Here is a 22,762-nt window from a genome sequence, read left to right as displayed (position 1 = left end):
TCTGTGAGGTCTCATCACACACTCGCTGACATTGCTTTAATCTTGGGGCCAAGAGGAGAGCAGAGGGTCCACACACACACACGCACGCAGACACACACACTGTTGCAGGGTGAACATGGCTGCCGGCATCTAGCAGCAGATTTACGCTGTGTGTTTCTGTTTGCGTGAAGCAGCATTAGCAGCTGTTTTTTGTAGAAGGAGAAGAAACCCAAGTCAAGCAAGAACTTCTGGATGAAATCATAACATCCAAAAATGAGGACGGTTTCATTTGGCAGGTTTATGTCTGTGTTTTATGCCTTACAATAGCTCTTTTCTGTGCTTTTAATGTGAAAACGCGTATTGGCACCAAATGATTTTTTTTTTCTTCACTGATAACCATTCATTGCATTCAGCCAGTGTTGTGAAAGTGACACTAAATCTCTGTGCTCAAGGCCTCGGCCGCAGAAAATGTACAAAGAATTGCAAAATCATTCACACCACATTTTGTAACACAAATAAACACATTTTAATGTATTTTATTGAAATCGTATGCACAGAGTACTGTGTAGCTGAACAAAAACGGTTAATAATTTTCAAAGTTTCTACAAATAATCTGAAAAGTGTGGCTTGCATTTATATTTTCTGTATTTCCAGTGGCAAGTCTTTTGTGGTTTGTCTTCACCTGCAAAAAGAAACTCCACAGTTATCTTTTTAGAAAAGAAATAGATGAAGAATACTAAGGTTGAATGGAGAACATCTAGGAATGTATATTTTTACAATATTGTCACAGATTCTCAACTAAATTTAACTCTGGACTTTCACTAAGCCATTCTAACAAATGAATATGCAAATGAAAATGGACTGTTTGATCTCCAACTGTATGTTTAGGATTCTGCTGGGAGGTGAAACTACAAGTCTTGTGTAGCAAGTTTCCTTCAGGTATCATTATGAACTGTATTTAGCTTCATCCCATCAACAGCATGATGCTGCCACCATCGTGTTTCTATAAGGGGATCAGCTCAATCAATGACTGACTACACATTTGAACAACATTCATCGTTTTTGATCCGTTTAACAATTATAAGCCGCTTTGCGTTGCTTTTCCTGAATAAAATGCATTCCGGTTTGTGGCTGGCATCATTAAAAAAACGTGAAATGGATTCGGGGGTGTGAATACTTTTGCAAGGCATTGCAGAAGTTTGAGAGAAAGATGTGATGTGGTCTGCTAGGGACAAACATTTCCCGAAAGAGAAGTTTCCAAGTCCATAAAAAGGCACCTGTTGATTGAAACAGATTTCAGCTGCGAGAAGAAAAGGAAACACAAACAAATGGATCTTAGAGAAATAAACTGAAGCAGTGCGGTAAAAAAAAAAGTACATTACAATAACAGGAACTGAGAAAGCAACTGGCAGAGAAAAAGAGGAAACGATACTGAAAGCAAGCGAAGCATTTTCGAGCGGGAGATGAAACACAAGACGAAAACAATCTCCAGAGACTGACAGGCGGCCCGCGTAATTAAGGCTTCCTCGTTAGCATTTGATTATCGTTTATGGTCTGCCTGCAAAGCCTCTGGTCAGGCGTTTGCACACACACACACACACACACACAAACAAATACAACCACGCAGTCCATTATTAAACATATGCATGAACGCTTGCACGTTTTGCAAATGCGCACCCGCCAATCAAGATCTTTTCTGACAGCAAGCACACTCAGCCACATAAACAATAACACACACGCACACACACACACACACACTTTGTGCTCAGTGCAAAGCGCCTGCTGCATGCGAGGCAGACCTTTTAAACACTGGCCCACGTTGTGATTTTGTTTGAGCTCCGTCTCCATGGTGCTGCTTCCTCAAATGTTTATAGTGGCTGCCGTTATAAATTAAAACGGATCTTAACAACACTTAAGATGGGTTGTCCATGCTGGTGCGGCCAGGCAGCGACAACAGGAGAGAGACACACGCAGGGACTACACTGTCCCAGGGCGCAGAGAAACACGAGGCAGGAAAACGGTTAAAGAACAAACTGTAAAAATAAATAAATAAATAAATAAAAAATCTCAATAAGTTATCCTAAAAAGGAAAGGTGGCTCAGGTTTGTGTGCCGTCACGAAGCTGGTAACGTCTTTTCTTCTGTAAATAGCCTGTCCCCATCATTTACCTTTTATCAACACAAACAGGGCGACGTCAAACCGACTGACAGAGAGCCGGAGGATCGGTCACGGCATGAAAATCAGAGGGTGTGGTAAATGTTTGCGTTTTTTCGTGGTATGGTTCACTGATGTCTGTTTAAAAGAGTTTCATCAATAAAAACGAAAATATTAATTTCAGTTCAGATACCCATATAGGAGTTTAAACTAATATGTAGGTGGTTATGCTTCCATAAACTACAATCAGGCACTTTACAGTCAGACACCGACTTTTCTTCATTGCAGAAAATTTTATTTCAGCCACATTGGAGGATTGTTTTTTAAGCATGAATGGACTTTTTTGGCGTTAAAATCCATAGCATCACTGTCCAGTTTATGGCCAAACTTTGACTAGGCAACTCCAAAACCTTCATTTTGACTTTTAAACCAGAGTTTTTCTGCTTTGAAACACGACCACGGATGCAATATTTGCCCAATCTCACATTTTTAGGTTCTGTCTCCATGTTGAGTGCGATTTTCAAAAGCTTTGAAAATGGTTTCATAACGTATGAATACGTATTAATGACTTTATTTTTCATCTGGTCCTACATTTATCCAGATGTGATGTGTTAGTTTTGAGCTCTTATTATCTACTTGATTTTGTTGGGTTGGTTTCGTCTGACTGATTTCAAAAGTGTCTGTTATTAATAAGGCTATGTATGGCTCGCAAAACCGACCAAAAATGTGATTTCCCACAGGAAGGGAAGGAAATTATATTTTCAAATAGAAATAGTTTTAGCTGCTTTTCTTCCTTTAGGTGTTTACAAAGGTTTGATGCATATCCAACGACAGTGAGGACGGAGATGAAGGGTTGTGCTGTCAAGACTTTCTGATGCACAAAGCTGAAGCAGCTGAAACATTTTTCCATCCATTGGACTGTTTTTGAATGAAATCGACTTCTTTTTGTTTTCTGATCCTCGTTTGCACATCATTTCATTAAAGCCCAGTCATAAAATGTCGCTTAGGGTTTTAAATTAAAAGGTTTGAAGAGCAAACAGTGGATATTTGTTCAATTTAAATATTGCTATACTTGTTTAAAGTACAATGCATTTTATTCATTTTCAGAATAAACACATAATAAATTAACTAACATACTTGATACATTTTGTCTATTTTTTTATTACGCCAAATCTTCTAATAACAACCAATTAGTAAATTTAATAATCGTTTCTCTGTAATAAAGGTTAATTGTTTGTTTTTTTAAATCCTTTTAGTCAGTCTGATTGATGATGGACCGAAAGAACAGGAACAGCTGGACTGGGGAAATGCAACACATAACTAAAATTATTAATTACAGTAGAGAATGTTGTTAGTTCTGTATGCTAGGCCTGTGTTTATATCATTATATATCGACTTAGACATTAATGTTTTGACTACCATTTGGCATTTTAATGTTGCGGATGATGTCAAACAAACATTTTTCCACATCTCTTAGTCTGGATCTAGTCGTTCTGTATAGACAATTATGAACTGTTACTTAAATACTTAGGTTTCTAACGAGTTCATTTAAAAAACAAAAATCCAAAGAGAAAATAAAAAAATCATTTGTCTTGGAGGTTTATAAATATTTTAGACTGAAATGTTGTGATTGGGGTCAAACACAAAGATCCAGTTTTTTCCTTCCACAGGTAAAATACATGCATGTTAAGTTCACATGTGGTTCTGTGTGAGCATGCTTGGCTGTATGTATTCGCCTTTTTAATACACAGATGACTTGTTGAGTTTGTTTTTTTTTTCTACATGTCTAAAATTTACTGAAAAATAATAAAAGAAGCAGGAGCCGTCTTTGGAGTCTTACAAAGCCTTTAAATTTGGCGACAGGTGCCGCTGCATTGTGCTGTACTTCTTATAAAGTTTAAAGCAGTGAGTAAGAGATTTCTTTTTTTAAAAATCACTTTGGGTAAAAGCATCTGCTAAATTAATCCAACATAAAAACCAACATGTTAAATTAATTTCAGCAGTTAGCTTCTGTTTACCGTTTATCTCGACGTTATGCAGCATGTGAAGATGATCTGTGTGCTTTTGTGCAGACACCAATTACGATAAGCCTGAAGTGCGTTGCAGAGAGATAATGGCTGAAATTATTGATTTATTTTCTAGATGCTTTATGGACTCGGCGGCTGCTGGCCACACACAGACCGTGGTTCCTGAGCTTACTAAGCATACTAACCCTCACACACAACCTGCAAATCATGAGTACTTTCTGTCACTTGAGGAAATCATCCAAACTTGGCATCAAAATTCAGCTGTTAAGCATCTGGATGTGGTTACTGCACTGTGGGCCCAAACACCGGGCAGCGCTAAGTCTTTGTGTGCAAACACGAAATACAGTTAGCGTACAGAAAAAGACAACAAATGTGCTACATCTACAGAAGATGATGCCCCGGCGGCTCCGACATGGCTACCGATACGCTTCCACTCAGACGAAAGCTGCGTTTCACAGGAAGGGCTGTGCTGTCAGCTGCTCTGTTTGACTCTGTTTGGCAAAGTTTTGACTGTATGAGGTAATCTGAGAACCGAAAACCAGCGACGGCAAAAACAAACACTCCAAGAGCAGAGGAGGCAGAGAGGCGGAGGAGGAAATGTTACAGTTTAACAGATAAAAGCGCAATTTGTATTCAATTCAGTTTCATATTCAAACATGCATCAAAGTTTAGTTTCCATCACATGAACTGATTGAACTGACGTCTTTCTGAAGCAATTATCCCCATTGGATAATCTTAGGATTGTACTTAGCTTTCAAAATTTTGACAAAATAACAAAAAAATTGGCATCATTTTTATTTTTTTTTATTCAACCTCTTTTACTCTAATAAACACCTAAACCAGGAGAGGAGAGATGATTTCAGGCAAGCATACACAAAGGTAACTCTGGGGGAGCTGCACAGGTGAAGTGATCAAATCTGTCAAAGAGGACAACCACAACTTCACAAGATGAGAATCGTCAGGATATCCTGTTGCAAGAAGACATGCAGGAGATAATGAAGCAGAGAACTATTCAACCAGCTCTGGTCAAATAAGACAAAATGTGAAAGACAACGTTCACTGCACAACAAACATGGGGGTGGCAGCATCATGCTGTTGGGATGATTTTCTTTAAGAGAGATGAAAGAATCTGGCGATTGTTCAAAAATGAATGAGTCACAGTCCAGTAAGTTAATATTAAGGCATTCTCGGGTGCTGGTTAAAGTCCAGGCCTCATTCCAATGGAAAATATTTGACCAAACTTCAAATTTTTGTTACCACTTTACAATAACGCTCCCCTTATAGATGGCTAATAAATAGTTAATACTAGATATGTTATTCATTTTCCTCTAAACACTTTATAAATAATTAAACTACCAGTTTCTTGCCAAATAGTGATTATTCTTCTATATATTTTATCTAGAGTTGTTATACTAAACATTTCAGACTACCTTGTAAACATAATAATCATTTGTAAATGCAATTTTTTTGCATACTGTTTCATTCTCACCCTTAATTACTGCATTATAAACAGCTATTAATGATTTATGAAGTGTTTAGACATAACTGGATAATACATCTACAAGCTATTTATTAGCCATCAATAAGGAGAACCATATTGTAAAGTGGACTCAGAAAACTTTACATCCTCCTCCTTCCACCTCATAGTTATGTGTTGGTCTCTGTATTGCATATTGCTCAGACAGAGTAGAGAGAAACTGTATTTTCTTGTTCTGAGAAAGCAGATCTGAAGAGCTGTGATGGACCTGACAATTCAATATAATCTCCTGGCATTTCCTTTGGATCCCTGTTGCCAAATACCTCACTGTTCCTGGCCCGGCTCCACGACAATGCCATCGCATAAACACCGATTACAGCAGGTTATAGAATGTCAAGCCCCTCCTGACCAACCCATCTGCAGGGGGATAAAAACACTCCCTGCCATCAGCGTCACTGCTGTGTGGATAAATTTCGCCTTCAGCATTTTCGTCTGAAGGTCTCCTGGAATGGGACGATAATTAACGACACGTCGTTTCCTTTCCCCCTGATGCTGCATAGTTGCATGAATGCGTGCCTGTCGACTTCCTGGGTGAATGTGACCACAAAAGTGAGACCTGGATATCGGGGGAGGAAACCTGACTCCCACGGGTCGGCGATCCCGGGACAGACAGTCCTTTCCCCGATGAGACCGCATTTTGCCTCGAAAGGAGAAATTAATACAGCAGCCAACCTCGACTCTCCCATCTCTCCGGCCCACTCCTGTTCTCCATTTCCATCTCTTACTTCATATATGGACTCGTTGTGCAGCATTGTAACACGTTTTTGTGCTTTAAATAAGCAGATGATAAAAACTATTTTAATCTTTAACATGTAGAATCTTCTTTTAATTACAGGTTTCTGTTTTTGGACACACTCTGCGTTCCTCCAAATACATGTACGAGTCACTAATTAGAAGTATCTCATGCGTCCTTTAGAAAGATATTTCCTCCCAGGCAGAAAGTGATCAATGAAGAATCAAATAATCACTCTAATTAGTCAAATATTAGCAGCTTAAGTTGAGCTCTTCTCACGCTTCTTCTGATTTCCCTCCGTCACGCTCTGGTGTTAAAGGGCATTAAGTCACTCTGGAGAAAAATGAACCATCGTGGCAGCCAGGGGAGACAAAACAGTTTGCTGCAGAGTGACAAAAACATCAAATAAGACAGAAGGACAAATGAGATGAGACATGCACGCAGTAGTAAAAATAAAAAAAGGAAGTCACAATCATAAAAAATGAGGAAAAGGCTAAATTAAAAGATGCACGCATGCGCAGGCTCTTATTTATGCAGCTGAGCAAAATATGGTGGATATAAAAAGTCAACAAGCCAAGCTAAAAATCCAGGTTGTTGTGATGTTAAAAAAAGAAGACAATTTAGCATTTTTTCCACCTTTAAGTATGTCTTCAAGAATATAAACACATAAAATCTTCCACATTTTGTTCATATTTTAGCAAAGAATAAGGTTTGACACTTTCTAGACAGCTGGCGCTCTCGTTGTGAAGAAAAATTTGAAAATCTTTGAAAGGGGGACAGAAGTGGCTCAACATTTTTTGAGATTCATATTAAAAAATATGTATATTTTTCTCTATATATGTAGGGCTAGCAGATAAAGATGAAATACATGAGAAAAATCGACATTTGTAGTTGTAACATGACAAAATATTAAGGGCCATAATTACTTTTTCAAGCATTTTTACAAATTACTCATGAAGGTGGCTCCGTGAAAAAGAACTAGTGTTTGTGATCAAGATTTGAAAACGACAGCATCATTACCTAAGCATTGACATTTTTACTGGTTTATGTTTTGAGATATTTTCAAAATTCAAAATCCTCATCATGATATGGAAAAGCAACTGTAAAGCACTAATCCTCAGAAGATTAAAGATAGTTTTTTTCTTTAATGATTTAAAAGTTTTCCAACTTTGAGGAGACGACGAGTGAACTAGACAGAAACCGAGCGATGACGCTCCTGCTTTGGAGCAGTAGAAGAAAAAAAGTGAATGAAGGTAAAGCGCACAACATAATATGAATAAAGCAGAATTTGTACTATGTGCTGAGGTGGACAGAGAAAAAAAACAAAACAAAACAACAGCAGCTGTGAATGAAGAGCAAGCAACCGTCTCATCACGAGAAGGCTGGAAAACCCTCACAAAGTGCAGAGTAGCTTTCTCCTCGTGCAATTTTATGGCGCCACTTTCCGCTGCGCCCCACCTTTCGTTCTCCTTCTACTTAGTCATCAATAAAAACACATTTGTGCGCTGACTAAAAGGCAAACAACAAAACAAAAAGCTATTTTCTGGCAGTACTCAAATGATGAATAATAAAAAAAGCAGGGCTAAGACCAAATGCGTCAGTAGTTTTCGGAGGAAGCCAGAGGGTGGTGTCTGACTGTAGAGGGTTTTATTTGGCATGGTCAAAACGGAGACCAGACTGCTTCAGTGATTCCAGAAAAAAAAAAAAAAAAAGTAGATTAGCTGTCTGAAACCGGGTTCAGAGAGAGTGAAAACTGCACAAGAAGGCATTCAATAAGCAAGCTGTCAGCGCTAAATTAGTTTGTTCATTTCAGAGATGAAAAGGCAATATACCTTTGGAGAATAGTTTCCGAGAGGTTCTATGTGTACAGCACTGTTAACAGAAAGGACATAAAGAATTACCGTCGTCAGTTCTCTGGAAACTGTCACTGCAGACTGGAAAGCGGTCGGCCGAGAGTCGGACATTGTCATTATTTATTTTTGTGCTGATAGATAATGAGACTTTGGGTCCACCTTTCATGAAAAAAGTGTGTTTGTCCCATTTAAGGTAGAAGTGAGGAAATATCTACCATTTCTTTGAATCCGTTCGAGAAGTCTGCAGGACAGTATGTAAGCCGGTTCATGTAAGTCCTGAACCGATTCTAAAGGTTTAAGACGGTTCGAAAACTAATCAAGGCATTGCACTGATTAATACCTGCAGCTGTATTTAATGTCAGCCACAACTCGGATAGCCACGAGACTGCAATGTCCATTGCCAGATTTTTTTTTTTTTTTAAATCACAGACTATTTTCATATGCAAATCTTTCCATGTTGAACCACAAGCCATATGCAGACTATATTTTCTATTTTACCCAGTTGGGTTTTACCTAGCCCCCTGTTCTACGCTTTGCTTTGTACACAGAGTCTGGACCCTCAGCTGTTGAGGAAGCACCATTTCAACGCTATGAAGCTTACCGGTAATGCCTGTAAACAACAGTCCTCCACTGCGAAAAGAAAAGTCTCCAGTCGAATAATATTAATTCAATATTTGGAAGTGTGGCCAAGACAAACTGAATGACTGCATTCAGTCGTTCGCTTCCTCTGCTTTCCATTGTCAAACTACAGATTGGCTACAATCCCAAGACTGAAAATCGACAACAAGTTCAATTCTATTGGATAAATGCAATGGAAGAAAGCTGCGATTGAGAATAATCAGATTTATGGCAAGTCATCACTTTAGTTCAGTTTCAATCATCCTGCCTGTCAAGGCGAAGGAAACTTCAGCAGCACAGACAAAGCACTTGATTGGTGTTTCAAGTGAATAAACTGGGTTATTGCTTGCTTATCTGGTGATTAAACAATACATGTATCAAATGTGTGCGAAGGCATTCATACATCACTAAAACTAAAGGTAGATTTTTCAAAGATGTGCTGGAGGGATCAGAACTATTAAACTATCAGAAACCCAAACACCATGTGTAACCAAGTGAAATATTTTTATTGCCATGTTACAACCATTTATAGCATATCAAAAATGTTTCAGTGTTAATTAATGCTCTCTTAAGTAACTAAAAAATAATAATCTTTTAACACCTTATCTAAGTTGCTGCCAGGAAAATGATTCCGATAGTGGAGAGATATTTGAAATGATAAATCAGCCATGTGTTCTCAAGATTTCTTCTTAAAGTGCCTTATAAAAGAAGAACAAGAAATATCTTCCTATTCCACTCATGCTGATGAAGCTGCACAAGATCATTGCTAAACCCTCGCATTAAAATCTTATACCACGTCTGTGCTCCTCCTCAATTAGACATCAATAATGGAGGGCCAGTAAATCTTCACCCTCCTCCGAACCAATCAATCTCTCTGACTGGCCAGCGCTCGGCCTTTAATCACTTCCCTGTCCTCTCTTGTGTACTTTTCACTGTATTTTCAGGCTGAAGTCCAGTGGAATGTTGCACTCGGCCAGACGCCACAGCGGTTCACCCAGCCAAGGCCAAGACCAAGACATGACATGCGGTCTCGGACATCAGCAGGCCTGGGTTTAGTTGGCTCCGTGCAGCGCTGCAAAGGCCTGATCGCGGATCAGCAGCAGGATTCTACACTGGAGACCCGCGACCCTGGAAAACCCTCCACTGGGATGAAATAATGTGGCCAAAACAGATGGCCTCGTGTGAACATCTATACGTGGCACCCCCAATGGTGGAAAAGGGTGGAAGGTCAGAGGTGAGGGGAAGCACTGTAGCTGAGCCTTGTCTGGATGTTTTTGGCCCTCTGGCAGGCTCATGTGTCACGTTCAACCTCTACAAGAATAACGGCGCATACAACCCACGTATGACTCCCATTCCAAGAAAATCTGATGCAACAACTGTCCAGAAATATTACAGTATTTAATATGTGTGATGATATAGAAAAAATGACATAGATGGACTATTAATTTTAGAGATAAACCAGTGGAGAAAAGCTTGCTTTACTAAAGTTAGCTTATCTATAGCTGCTTAGAAAAAAGCAGTGTGTCAACATTGTATCCGGGAGACGTCAGTAAATTTCAGCAAAATCTCAGGTTTGGTTATCCTGTGCAAAAGCACCACATAAAAAAAAAAACAGACACAGTAATTTATTTATTTATTACATTGACTCCCCAGATAATGCTTATCCCGTGTGAACAGGTCATAAAAAATGTAAGAATAATAAAATAATGAACTGATAATGAACAGTTATGAACTGATAGAGATTAAACATCTGTAAGCCAAACTTTAACCAAAACAATCTTGGTGGGATGTAAATAGAATTAAGCTAATCCTGCATACGGAGCAAATGGATTTAAAGAGGTTATGATGAGTATTTGCTGTGAATGACTCAAAGAACCATAACAACACAAGTGGGACTTAACATTTCAGATGGTAAAAGCACCACTTGAATCAAACCCCTATCAGTTTGATTGGGTTCAATCAGGTTCATACGCAAAGAGATTCCTTGCACCAGGATGCCTTTCACAGAAATTTCCGGTAACTCCATTGTGTTTTTTGCAGGTTTCTGCCTTTTAATCCCTCCTCTGTGCTTGGCAGGCAATATGAGTTCAGTAGGTGTGGGAGACGGAGGATTTTAAGGAGGATACACTTTGTGCCAGCTCTGAATGAGCATAAGGCTGACACTTAGAGAAAAAAAAAAGCTTTGCACACATGAGAGATGCAGATATTTAAAATGATGTAAAGGGAAATGTTTAGAAGGGAGGGTGCAAAAGTTTTCCAGATACATGGCGTACTATGATCAGCTCAGTTAGATAAGAAGAGAGGCTCTTTACCCCATTTTTTTTTTCCACAAAAACTCCCACAAACCTCTGCGATGAGAGGCTCTGAAGAAGCAACACATCTGTTCCAGGGTCCCCTGCTACAATGTAGGACTAATTAAAGGATCAACTGAAGTTGGCACAGCACCCAACACAGCAGTGTATGGTTCAATTTAATTATAACAGATCAACGTACCTTTAATTGAACTTCACGGTACACCGTATTTTCCTCGCTTACCGTGAGCATGTAATTAATCAAAAGAAATGCAGCGCTCGGAGTGATGCGGTACCATGGGAAGAACGCTCTCAGGTAGACAGATGTGCACCAAACAAAAATGGACGTCTTGGTGCGGTCTTTAAAGATCCTGCTACATTTCGATCTCAGGATGTGTGTGTGTGTGTGTGTGTGTGTGTGTGTGTGTGTGTGTGTGTGTGTGTGTGTGTGTGTGTGCGTGTGCGTGTGTGTGTGTGTATGTGCGTGATGGAGTCGGTTAAGACACCAACACGAAGCAGGTCGTCACAGGAGAACTTCTCTTCCCAAGATGAGTTAAGCTTCACTTGTGAGCCCGCGGCATCTGAAACACGATACGGGCACCTCCACGAGCCTCCTTAATGGAGGAACAACAACAGTTGTTATCAAATCCAACGTTTGATTGGAAAATGTCACAGGCAACTATCATGAAAAACCCACAAATCATAATCAAAAAACTCTGAAAAAATATATATATACACACACACAGCTCTGGAAACAATGAAGAGAGAGACCACTGCACTGAACCACAATGTAAACCTCCTGGTTATCCCACCAAATATTGATCTCTGAACTCTTCCTGAGTTAAAACATTAGTATTGTTGTTTCTAAATGAACATGAACTTGTTTTCTTTGCGTTATTCGAGGTCTGAAAGCACTGCATCATTTTCTGCAAATAAATGCTAAATTTTTGCTCAGAATTTCGGAGACATGATGTCAGTAGTTCAGAGAACAAAATAACGATGTTCATTTTACTCAAACATTTACCTGTAAAAGGTTAAATCAGAGAAACTGATCATTTTGCGGCTGTCTCAATTTTTTCCAGTGAAGTGTATATGAGCATCTTTACTTTTTCACATTAAAATACAGATACATTTTAATCTAATTTAGTGGGACTTTGTGTGAAAAACACGAAGTAGGCAATATAGTGAATAGCTAGTTAAAGTTTTTAAAGTTGTTTTTTTTTTTAATAAAACTGAAAGGTGTGGTGTGCATTTGTGTTTTGCCTCCTGGAGTCAACACTTTGTTGGACCACATGTCACTGAAATTACAGGTTCTAGTCTTTTGGGTTACGTCTCTACCAGCTTCAAACAAACTGAATTTGTCTGTTTTGTTGATGTTATTTTCAATCTGCCCTCTACTAAACTTTAAACAGTTATCATGTCCCAGCTAAAGAAGCAACCACAGTTTTCAGCATGATGTGGAGCGTTAGTTTCCTGCTAATCATGGCATTTTGTTTGTATTCCTAAAAGCTAAAATTTGGTCTTGTTTGATCAGCACACCTTTTTCCACATGTTTTCCTGTGTCTCTTACTTTAACTATGGCAAACTGAGAAAAAAACTTTCTCTGACTTCCAAAAAGGCCAGAATTGAGGACTGGACTGCACAAGTAATAGATTCTCTACAGTTCCTCCAGAGTTACCAAGGGACTCGTGGTTGTCCTTTAGTTTATTTAGATGGTCATGTTTTGTAAATTTGCAGCTCATATTCTTCCTACTATCACATAAAGGTTTGAACAGGTGATTTATGACCTAACCATTCTTCAAATCTCCCCTCAACCCTATCCCTGACCTGTCTGCTGGCTTCCTTGGACTCCGCTTAGTATTTAGGTGACTTCTCAAAGCATGCATCGTTTTCTCGCCACTTCACAATTGTCCATTACTTCATGTGGGCACAAAATCCCCCCAAAGGAGCCTGAAAATTCAAAGGGAAACTGCTGAAACCGATACCAGGTATTGTCATGTAAGCTCAAAATAAGCTAAAAGGAGGTTTCTGCTCTCACAAATGTGCGGGCAGTAGACGGTGAGAACACATGCAAGAGTCACAGCCCTGCAGTGGGATTTCCCTCTGCAACAAGCACATGATGGCATTGGCAGGCAGACAGCTGTACTTGTATAAACAATGACATGCAAAGCACGACCCCGTCCAAGGAGCTCCCACACATAACGCTCCGTCCATCATGTTCCAGCAGCAGAAACAGCTGGAAGGCAGCTGCTTGTAGGCAAAACAGTCCAGGGCTTCACTTGAGAAGATGTTGAAAGATATTGAGACACTTTGATGTGCGCAGAGTGAACTTTTAGCAAATACCTCCATAAGTCACACAACAATACCTGTTTCGTTTCTAATAAGATTACAAGTAAAAAAAAAAATCTGGCATAAATGCAGTATCTGGATTTTAAAAAGTGACTGATAATACACATATTAATCTCAAAATGCAATGAAGAAGACCGGTCCTTCGTACCCATGAGCTCAAACTTTCCTACAGTTTACAAGTTACATAAATTACAGTGTATTTGGCGTGTGGGTACGTCAGAATCCTAACTGTATGCTCCCGGATGTTGAGAAGCTCCTCAAGTTATGTGTTTTGTTAAAGTGTGAAAATTGTTCAACCTTTTTCTCCCTTCCTGTAATAAATCCACATGAAATTGAGAGAGAAGTTCTCAAAAGTCACAAAAAAAGACGTTTCAATCACCTACCCTCTCACATTTTATATTTTCTAGTTTCATCAAAACGTCTTTCGAGAAAATCCTTCACATCAACATAACCAAGTTGGAAAATAAAGACAAAGTGGAGTTTGACTCAAAACCTGCTCCTCCTGTGGGTTTAGATAAATTAAATTAAATACCCAAAGTTGTTCTCCTAATTTACTAAGACAGAGACAAGGGGAAAATTGAACAGTAGACCCCATGTGGAGTTGATGTATGGAGTATGAGACTTAATTGCAGCATAGGCAACTCAGGAGACCTAATTGGAAAATTTATCAAATAGTTGTTCTGTATCAAAAAGCTGGATTGGGAAGTCCAATTAAAAAAAAAAAAAAACAGGTGACTTTTGAAAAACTTTTTTCCAAGTTTCTAAAAGTTGCATTATAAGTTTAATCGTAATGCCACGGATAAGAGTAATACTCACATGAACGCATGATAGATGAATGCCCATCCTCTCGGTCTCTCCAGCACGTTGTAAAGGTAGTTTTGCAACTTTCTGAAGCGCTTACTTGAAGCGGATGCGTTGGCTCGGGGTCCGGGCGGTCCGGGCAGCGGGGTGCCCAGGAGCCCCGTGCGGTGAGACGGGTGTCCGCGCTCCGGGGTGGACGGCTCGCTCCGCTCGGTCTGGACGGCGGTGAGCGCCACGAACTCTACCCGCCTGTCGTCGTTCGGCGCCGGGGGAGCGAGCATTCTGAGGCCGCCGTTGTTGGATGGACTTCCGAGCATTTTTTCTTCTTTTTTTTCTGTCACGACTGTTTCTCCTGTCACCTCTCACTGGCTCATGCTCTGGATCTTTGCCTCAAAGTGGACTACAACTTGTAAAGTCCCACAAGCCTCGCCGTGCAGGCTGAAACCATACCTTCTGGTTTGCTTTTTTTTGCGGTCTCGGCAGCTCGGGTCAAGCTTCAAAAGTTATCTGTAAATCAAGACACGGTCGTAAAAGCCAGAAAGCGCAATAGATTGATTAGTGCGTCGCGCTGAAACGTGACCCTCAGTGACCATTGCTCAGAGTCAGGTGTAAGAGTCAGCTCAGCGGGGTGCAGAGAGGTGATCACACATGCATCAACTCCAATAACACTGCAAAAACGACCTGGCATCACTTTGAAAGCAGCGCGCAAACAGTCGAGTCAAGCAACGCGTACAGCTTTCGTTCAACGCAACGAGCGAGCGTGACAGCAGTGCACTTGCTCCGCGTCGTCTAAAGTCATTTCCGTGAATAAAGGCTGCTGTAATTGAGTTTACTCTTAGCTGTTGTTTCTGTCGTTGCCGCGCCACATCAGCTCTCCTCCTGGTGCGCCCCTCCGGTCCAGCGCTCCTCCGCTCCGGCAGGCGGGGTGGAGCGCGCAGGAGTCAGACACATCAGGGTGATGACAAGAAACTGCATCTGAGAAAGAAAGAAAGAAAAAAAAAACACAACTCCAAAGAGAGGTTCAGAAAAAGATGTCTGAAGCCTGGTGGGAGAAGCTGGTCTCTATTTGGTGACTCTGCTGTGTGGGGAGAAACTGAAGAGGTGGAGATGAAGTCGGCGCGTCGGGATGGAGAGCTGCACAGCTGCGGGACGAATGAGACAGCACTTACAAATCCGTCGTTTAGGGAGATGAACTGTGCTCAAAGTTGGATGATAGCAATGCACATAAGCCTCCGATTTAGCAGTTTATGTTGTAATCCGATCTTACAAAATACAAAAGCACCCCAATGGAATGGAAGATGTGTTCCATAAAAACAAAAAAATAATCAGTATATAATATACATTAATTGCACACGCACAGAGTTTTATATATTAAATGTTTATTTCTGTCAGTTTTCCTAATTGCAGCTAATGAACGCAATCATGGGAACAACTGTTCACTTGACTGTCATCCAGAGGTGTCAGTGACTCCATGCACAGATATGTTAATCCACACGCAGTCATTGCTAATGACACTGTCTGCTCACAGAGCATAGTCATGGAAAGTTGAGTGGAAGGAAAACCTAAAATTCAGTTTCTCAGACAAGTAGAAAATTACGCAAGAGTTGCAAACATTACCTTGGACTTTGGACCGGTAGGCAGCAGCCCAGTTCTTTCTCTCCTTATCCCAGGTTAGATGCTTCTGTCTTTGTTTCTGATTAAGACACGGCTTCACTCGAGGAATGCTACGTTTGTAGCCCGTGACGAGATGTTTGGCTCTATAAATGACCGAGTCCAGCTGAATAAGCCTTGTTTGACGGTCTTCTCAAAGCTATTGTCACCCCTGCTCCTCGTGGGGGTTTTTTCTACTACACTTTTTCTTCCCACTAAACTTTTTTAATACAGCATTTTGTGATTGGTCAGCTCCGTTAGCAATGCTGTTTGTTGCTTATCCTCCATGTGGAGGGTGTCAGTGACTGTCTGCTGGACAACTGCAACTTTCTCCATGATGGTGAGCGCCATCAAATTACTCTTTTGTATTAAATAATGTTTTTTAAAATTCACTTTATGAGAGAGCTGAATTATTTGTTTTCATTGGCTGTAAACTACAGTCATTAGAAGTAATATAAAGATACATGAATTAACTTTATGAATTGAACTACGAAAAATCAACTTTTTGATGATGCCGATTATGATGCAACTTACTGAGATGCACCTTAAAGCGTTTCAGACGACCATGTGCTCAAGTTGTCAAACGGTGGGGTTGTTTTCCCCTGAAATCTAAATGTCACTCGTGTTTATTGTTAGAAGGGGGCTGGATCCATGGCTACAGCCGCTTGAAACAGTAGAAACAGGTGCTGAGGGACACAGCGACACCGACAGTCTGTACCTCATCCTCAACACACACCGCTTTTCTAAATCTATGACCGTGACACACACAGGGACTTGTGGTTATGACACAAACGTGATGGTATACGGAGCTCAGTGTCCCGCAGCAGGATCACCTGTCTCAGGGCCTCTGAAGAATGCATGGAGAGGTGACTACCCAACACCCTGTTGGCCACAACCTCTCAATCACTAACCAAAAAAAAAAAGATTCTTTGTGTTTTCTGTTGTTAACTTAATTCCTTATAAAAACAAAGAATGTTTAGACAACTAAAAATCGGAAATATTTTTGCGTTTTTTTTCTTAGCACCGTTTACGGCGATAGAAAAAAAAAATAATACAGAGTCCATCAGTTTGTAATCTATGATAAATTCAGCTGACCTGTGAAAACCTCAGTGTCATGGCGTGTTGCTTGAAGTAGGACCCAGATGCAGGAGCGGCAGAAACGGGGAATTGATGATGAAAGACGGGGAAATGATGAACAAAACGTACAAAAATCACGGGGGAAAGAGGGAGCCGAGTCAGAGCAAAAAAACAGGAATCCAGAAACCGAAGACAACAGGGAAGCTTAGGGGAAATGACGGGGAGATAAGAGGGAAAACAATGGGATTTGATATGAGGAGCCAGCAAGGGGTGACTGAGAATGAGTTGTATATTTGGTTACTGAACAAGGAACAGATAGCTAATTAGAAACGGGTTGCAAGTGTGAGGAGAGAAAGAGAGAGAAAATGACACATGGGGTGAGGGAGAGCACACAAACTGGGTAACTAGGAAAATGAATGTATTGCTAATAACCAGGCATATAAGGAAACAAAAGTTAACTGAACTAGGGTGAAACAGAAACACTACTGACCTAATCAAAAAACAGAAACACACACACATAAATAATAAAACCCAAAACATCCCGAGATCCTAACACTCAGAGGTCTGAAAGGAAACAAACAGCATCATGAAGACCAAGACACAGCAAAGAGGACAGAGATAAAGTTGTCTAGAAGTTCAACGCAGGACAAAGTCACATAACCATGTTCTAAAAATCTGTAAAAGCACAATTTGTCATGTGAAAACAGAAATAGTATGACAGCTCACTTACACTGACAGGCCAGGAAAGGGCAAGAAGCAGCTTGCAGCCTCATGCTAAATGGGAGAAAACCATGTTACAATGGTCCAGTCAAAGCCCAGATGCAAATCCAATTGAGAATTTGTGGCAAGGCTCGATTCTTATGATGCTCTCCATCCAGTCTGACTGAGCCTGAGCTGCTTTTGAGGATAAATAGGCCAAATGTTTTCTTAAAACTGGTAGAGACAAACGTGCAACAGCTGTAATTGGGTTCTGCAAAGCACTACGAAGCACATGTTTCACATACTTTATAATAATTTTTTTTAAATAATATTTTCTGTCAAATAAAGGCTAAATAAAAAGAATTCAAGTGTGTTGTTGTGATGTGGCAAAATGTAAAAATGCTCAAGGAAAACTAATATTTTCACAAAATAGTTTAGAATAAATTAATTTCCTTTAGCTCAAAAACAATAAACATTTTTGCCCTCTTTCCTGAAATCCTTATTTTCCAGCCAGTACTAAACAGGGAAACTCTCCTCCCTGCTCCATGCGTTCATCTTATTCCATACCACCAGCTTATGGAACATGGAGTCCCTGGAACGGCGCATGGGAATGCAGCCGGAGTGTTTCACAAGTAGAAAATCTAGACATTATGCGCCTGAGTGCTCTTACATAACACATCACTAATCTTAGGCTAACTTCACTAGTGACTGATTAAGTTGTTGCCTTGGAAATTGAATCACCTGCTGACAGCTGCACAGCTGTGTTAATGCAGACACTTTAGTGCAAAACAAGCTGCTTCATAAGGCTTGAACAGGATTCAGGATAGCAACCTATGTACTTTTTTTTTCCTGTGTAAAAATTTGATCAATTTGTTTTAAAATATAAAAACAGACATATTTTTGTGTAATTTCACTCCTTCCTAAAATAAAACTAACTTAGCTCATATTTATAAGTATGTTTTTGCAGCTTTAGACACATTTTATCTTGTAGCAATGGGGGGCAAAAGTACCTCTTGGGTGCTCTTTATTTCATTTTCAACAGAGTAAAAAAAACAAGATCATAGCAAAAAGTTATGAATTTAGTTATAAAGTTTTTGAACGTCTTTAGAGGCCGATTCACATGGAGGGGACTGTTTGTAGTCCCCTTCATCTGACCTTCCTTAAGTTAGAGCATCCTAAACTCTTCTTCTCTTGGTCGATTTCTCAGCGTTTCGTGCTCATCCACCAGAGGTTGAGGTTTTCCCTGAGAGGTCATCAGGAGCCTGGTGTGAAGGAAAACGGTTCCTGTAAGCTGTGAGGTTTACAGCCTGTCATGGATTCTATGAGAACTTAAAAATACTCATATCAGCTGTGCGTCTTACACACAGCACAACACAAACTCACCCCACCGGCCCCCAGCCTCGACCCTTTTACTTCCGTTGCGCACTCTGTTAATATCTTTCCCAGACCGCAGTTCTTGTTTGTCTTCGTTTAATCTTTTCTCTCCTCCGTCTCCGTCTTTCATGCTTCAGACGTCTCTAACACGGATCCGCAGCGGCTCGGGGAAAAGGAGGAGTATGGGACGGGGCAGATGAGTTGTTGATGCTGTGTTTGTTGTGTGGTGTGAATGTTGTGATAAAGTCTGATTAGAGTCTTCAGAGGGATCAAAATGACGTTGTTTGGGGACGGAAACCCGGGGCGAACTGCTCACTCTGCAGAAAACTAAAACCGTCTCACTCTGCCGTTCAGTCCGGCAATCTGCCGTCCCAGAAGCATGAATATGTAAGACACGCAGACCGAGTCAGGAAATGACGGCTTGTTTGACCAGAGGTCCCACTCACTGACCCATTCATGGCCAGTCAAAAGCTCATTTGTACTTACTACCAGAATGATGGTTTAGTCTCCACAGGGCCACACAGGAATATTTTCTGGCTAACATTTTCAACCGTCGGGGAAATTGTACAATAAACGCTCAGTTGTTTCCATCTGTGAAAATAAAATAGTAAAAAATAAAAAATAAAAACTTACAGCTATAATTAGACTGGGAAAAAAAAACAGGAAGCAAAACAAATGTTGGATAACTGTACCGCTGTCTGGACACACTGACGTACTAACCTACATGCTTTGAAAATGTTTCCATATACTTATAAAGAATTTTATGCTGATAAAAGTAGTGCAGGTTGTGAAGTGGAAAAAAAATTAAAACTCGAGTTTCGGAATTGTTGTACAAATAAAACGTTTTAAAAAGTCACCTGCAAACATTTTATTTTAGGAATTTCGACCCCTAAAATAAAGTCCCGATGCCATCAGAGGTCACCTATTTAGTAAAAAAGGATCTACCTGTATGTAATTTGACCTCAGTAGAAATGTTGAACATAGCTTCCCAACAATTTAAAATTTATTCTAAAATGCTTTTTTTTCTTCTTCTTCTTTTTTCTAACCACTCTCTGTCATGAATGTGTGAGTTTGTGGATGGACCAAAATGCAGACAGGAGCTGGGATCATGTTGAGAGTTGTAATGAAAAAAAAAAGATGTTAAAAACTTACAAAAACCCACAGGGAGACAGAGCAGAACAAAAACCATAAATCCATGGAAAAAACCAGCAGGGAACACAGGGGGGAAATAACAGGGCACAAGGTGTTTTAAACAGGAGGAACCAGCAAAGAGTGAGAGGAGCAGAAGAGCTCAAGTACTGGGAGACTGAATGTGGAACAACAGACCTGGGCTGATTGGCTAATTGCTTGCAGGTGTGAGGAGAGAGAGAGAGAGAAAATGGTACAGGGGGTGAGGGAGAGGAAACAGAGGACTGGGAAGATAAATCTAATAATAAAGAATAATTAGACCCAAGAAACATAATTAAACTAGAGTAGCAAAGAACAGCTAGAGACGAGAAATGAACTAGAATCACTAAGAAGGACTGAACTAAAAATAATTTAGAAACAAGACTGATCAAAGAAAGAGACTAATTAATACAAAATAACAAATAAGCCTCAAAACAACTCAGGATCCTAACACTTGCTGAATAATGGAATCAGATAAGGTTAAGTGTCGTTTACGTCTGAGTTGTAAGAAATTAGCTGTTAATCTTGGTCTATGTTTATGCAAGACATAAATTGCATATATTTTTCAAAGAATCAAGTTGGAGGTGGGTTCCGAAACAACCAACATGTTGCCACGCATGCAATTTTCTTACAATATTATATTCAAAAAGCTTCAGACATTTCCCCTTTGCTTCCAGTTAGTTTGAATGGGTAAGAGGGGATCATGATCATATTCAATCCTCATGTTCATTTCCTGGTACACAGTTTTTTTTTAGTTATGGTTTTAAAAAAAAAAAAACTAACACATAAGAGATTTAGGTTCTGTGAAAGTTGTATTTTCTAATGTGTTTTCTGTTTGTTTGTTTTCGAGTTCTGCACAGGATGTATCGACAGCAGCAGATGCTGTCCGGCCCTGAAGTTTTCCTCCTTCAAAGGAGCAAAAGGGTAAATTCAGGGCTAAATGAAACAATTAAACTGCCCTTGTGTCCTGAAATTCCAGGAACCTGGAAAAGTTTTCAGTTTGATGATGATGACTAAAAGCAATCCTCTTGCTGTTTCAGAGGAACAAGCACAAAAGACCACCTGAGGAAAAGTTCACTCCTGTTATGATTTTTTTTAATTATTATTTTCAAAGCTCAGGGAGAGACCAGCTGGTGTGGAGGCCCAATCACAAGGTCTAAACCACAGCCAGAGCGTTCAGCAACCAGGTCATATGGCCAAAGCTGCCTTGATCTGACCAGGTGGGCAAGCCAAGGAAAATACCACCAGACAATCCCTTTCACGCTTGACTTAAGCACAAATGTTCTCACAATCCGCGTTCTTCTTATTATAAAGAGCCGAGCCTGAGTCTGCACTCATTAATGCTGTTATTGTTCAGCGATTTAAGTCGATTAGGAAAGGGCCTCCCAGTTTGACAAACGCTTTAACCGGAAATCAGCACAGCTAAAGGCGCATCTAAGCAGCAGGAACAAAGTTCTGCACTGCGATGCTCGTCCTTTTTAAACTTTGGTTTTCAGTACTGAGCCCATGCTGACAACGACACTTTTAAATGAGCAAAGTAGAGCGTTATGAGCCTCCTTCATCTCTGCCTGCCTAATTTCCTGTGAGATCATAATTACCTCTTCCTTTTAAGATTTAGGTCGAATAAAGAATGCAGTCTGATCTCAGAAAAGCTAAGCAGCCCGCAGCATAATAACCCGTGACTCTAATGGGCCACATCAAACTTTTCACCTACTCCGGTAATAATAAGATTAGTGCTGTTCATATAGGCTGGATTGGTTTTGGGGAACGTGAGCAGATGCAGTAATGTTCCTTCAGCAACGTGCTCAATAAAAACACCTTGTGTGTTTAGGAAGAAGTGAAGAAATGTGCAGCTTGCATGCTGTATTTGTAGGTTGTTGGATCAGTGCTGCCCTCTAATGGTCACTTGGGAAAACAACAGACAGTTTAATGTAACGAAACAACTTTGAAAAGTGCCAGCGATCTGTTTTTACCAGCAATGTCAAATTACCGTAGTGGCAACAATGAAGATATTATGTTGATTATAGAATACATATAACCAAAATCCCATTTATTTATTTAGTTTTAGAAAATCTGAATATTACAGAAACATCAATTTAAAGAAATATATATTATGTTGTGCATTTTGTCCAGCAGACACTGATATGCTCCAAAAAGAAGGTAAAAGTTCAAGAGGTCATTGCTAAAGAAGCTAGCTGTTCAGAGAGAGCTGAAAAGTTGAGTGCAAAAAAAGAAAAGAAAAGGAAAACACAAACAAATGAACAACTGGGATAACCGAACCTTGTGATTGAGAAAGGAAGCCTGTTAAGGGTTTTTTGTATTTTTTTTTTGGGTGGAGGTTCACATAATGTGGACCGCAGCTGCAGCCAGAGCTTCAAACAAAAATTGCTCCAATCCCAAAACAGAAAACATAACTATCCCGAGCAGAGGAGTTGAAAAGACTGGACTGTTGC

At 40.0% G+C, this 22,762-nt stretch overlaps 1 protein-coding gene and 1 long non-coding RNA gene across 9 annotated transcripts in view; both read right to left on the bottom strand.

Moving 5' to 3' along the window:
- The window catches only part of kcnq4 (potassium voltage-gated channel subfamily Q member 4), a 58,030-nt gene extending 39,970 nt beyond the window's left edge, over positions 1-18,060 (bottom strand). For 5 of the 8 annotated variants that reach the window (XM_008421933.2, XM_008421935.2, XM_008421936.2 and 2 more), the window contains exon 1: positions 14,358-15,580. In XM_008421933.2, the coding sequence (XP_008420155.1) occupies positions 14,358-14,659 (302 nt within the window). In that variant the 5' untranslated portion in view covers positions 14,660-15,580. Of the gene's footprint in view, positions 1-14,357; positions 15,583-15,959 lie in introns of those variants that run through there. The other 3 variants (XM_008421934.2, XM_017307552.1, XM_008421942.2) reach the window with 3 other exon arrangements.
- A 135-nt stretch (positions 18,061-18,195) lies between these two features.
- Positions 18,196-20,413, bottom strand: LOC103472343 (uncharacterized). The gene is made up of 3 exons (XR_534837.1): positions 20,295-20,413; positions 19,152-19,733; positions 18,196-19,030 (listed from the first exon to the last, which is right to left on the bottom strand). It is a non-coding gene; the product is annotated as an uncharacterized LOC103472343 (long non-coding RNA).
- Between the last annotated feature and the right edge of the window lie 2,349 nt (positions 20,414-22,762).

Source organism: Poecilia reticulata, linkage group LG11, assembly GCF_000633615.1.
Source record: "Poecilia reticulata strain Guanapo linkage group LG11, Guppy_female_1.0+MT, whole genome shotgun sequence".
In the NCBI taxonomy this organism is placed as follows: domain Eukaryota; kingdom Metazoa; phylum Chordata; class Actinopteri; order Cyprinodontiformes; family Poeciliidae; genus Poecilia; species Poecilia reticulata.
Note: the sequence above shows the minus strand (reverse complement) of the source record. Positions and strands in the feature narration are given on the sequence as shown.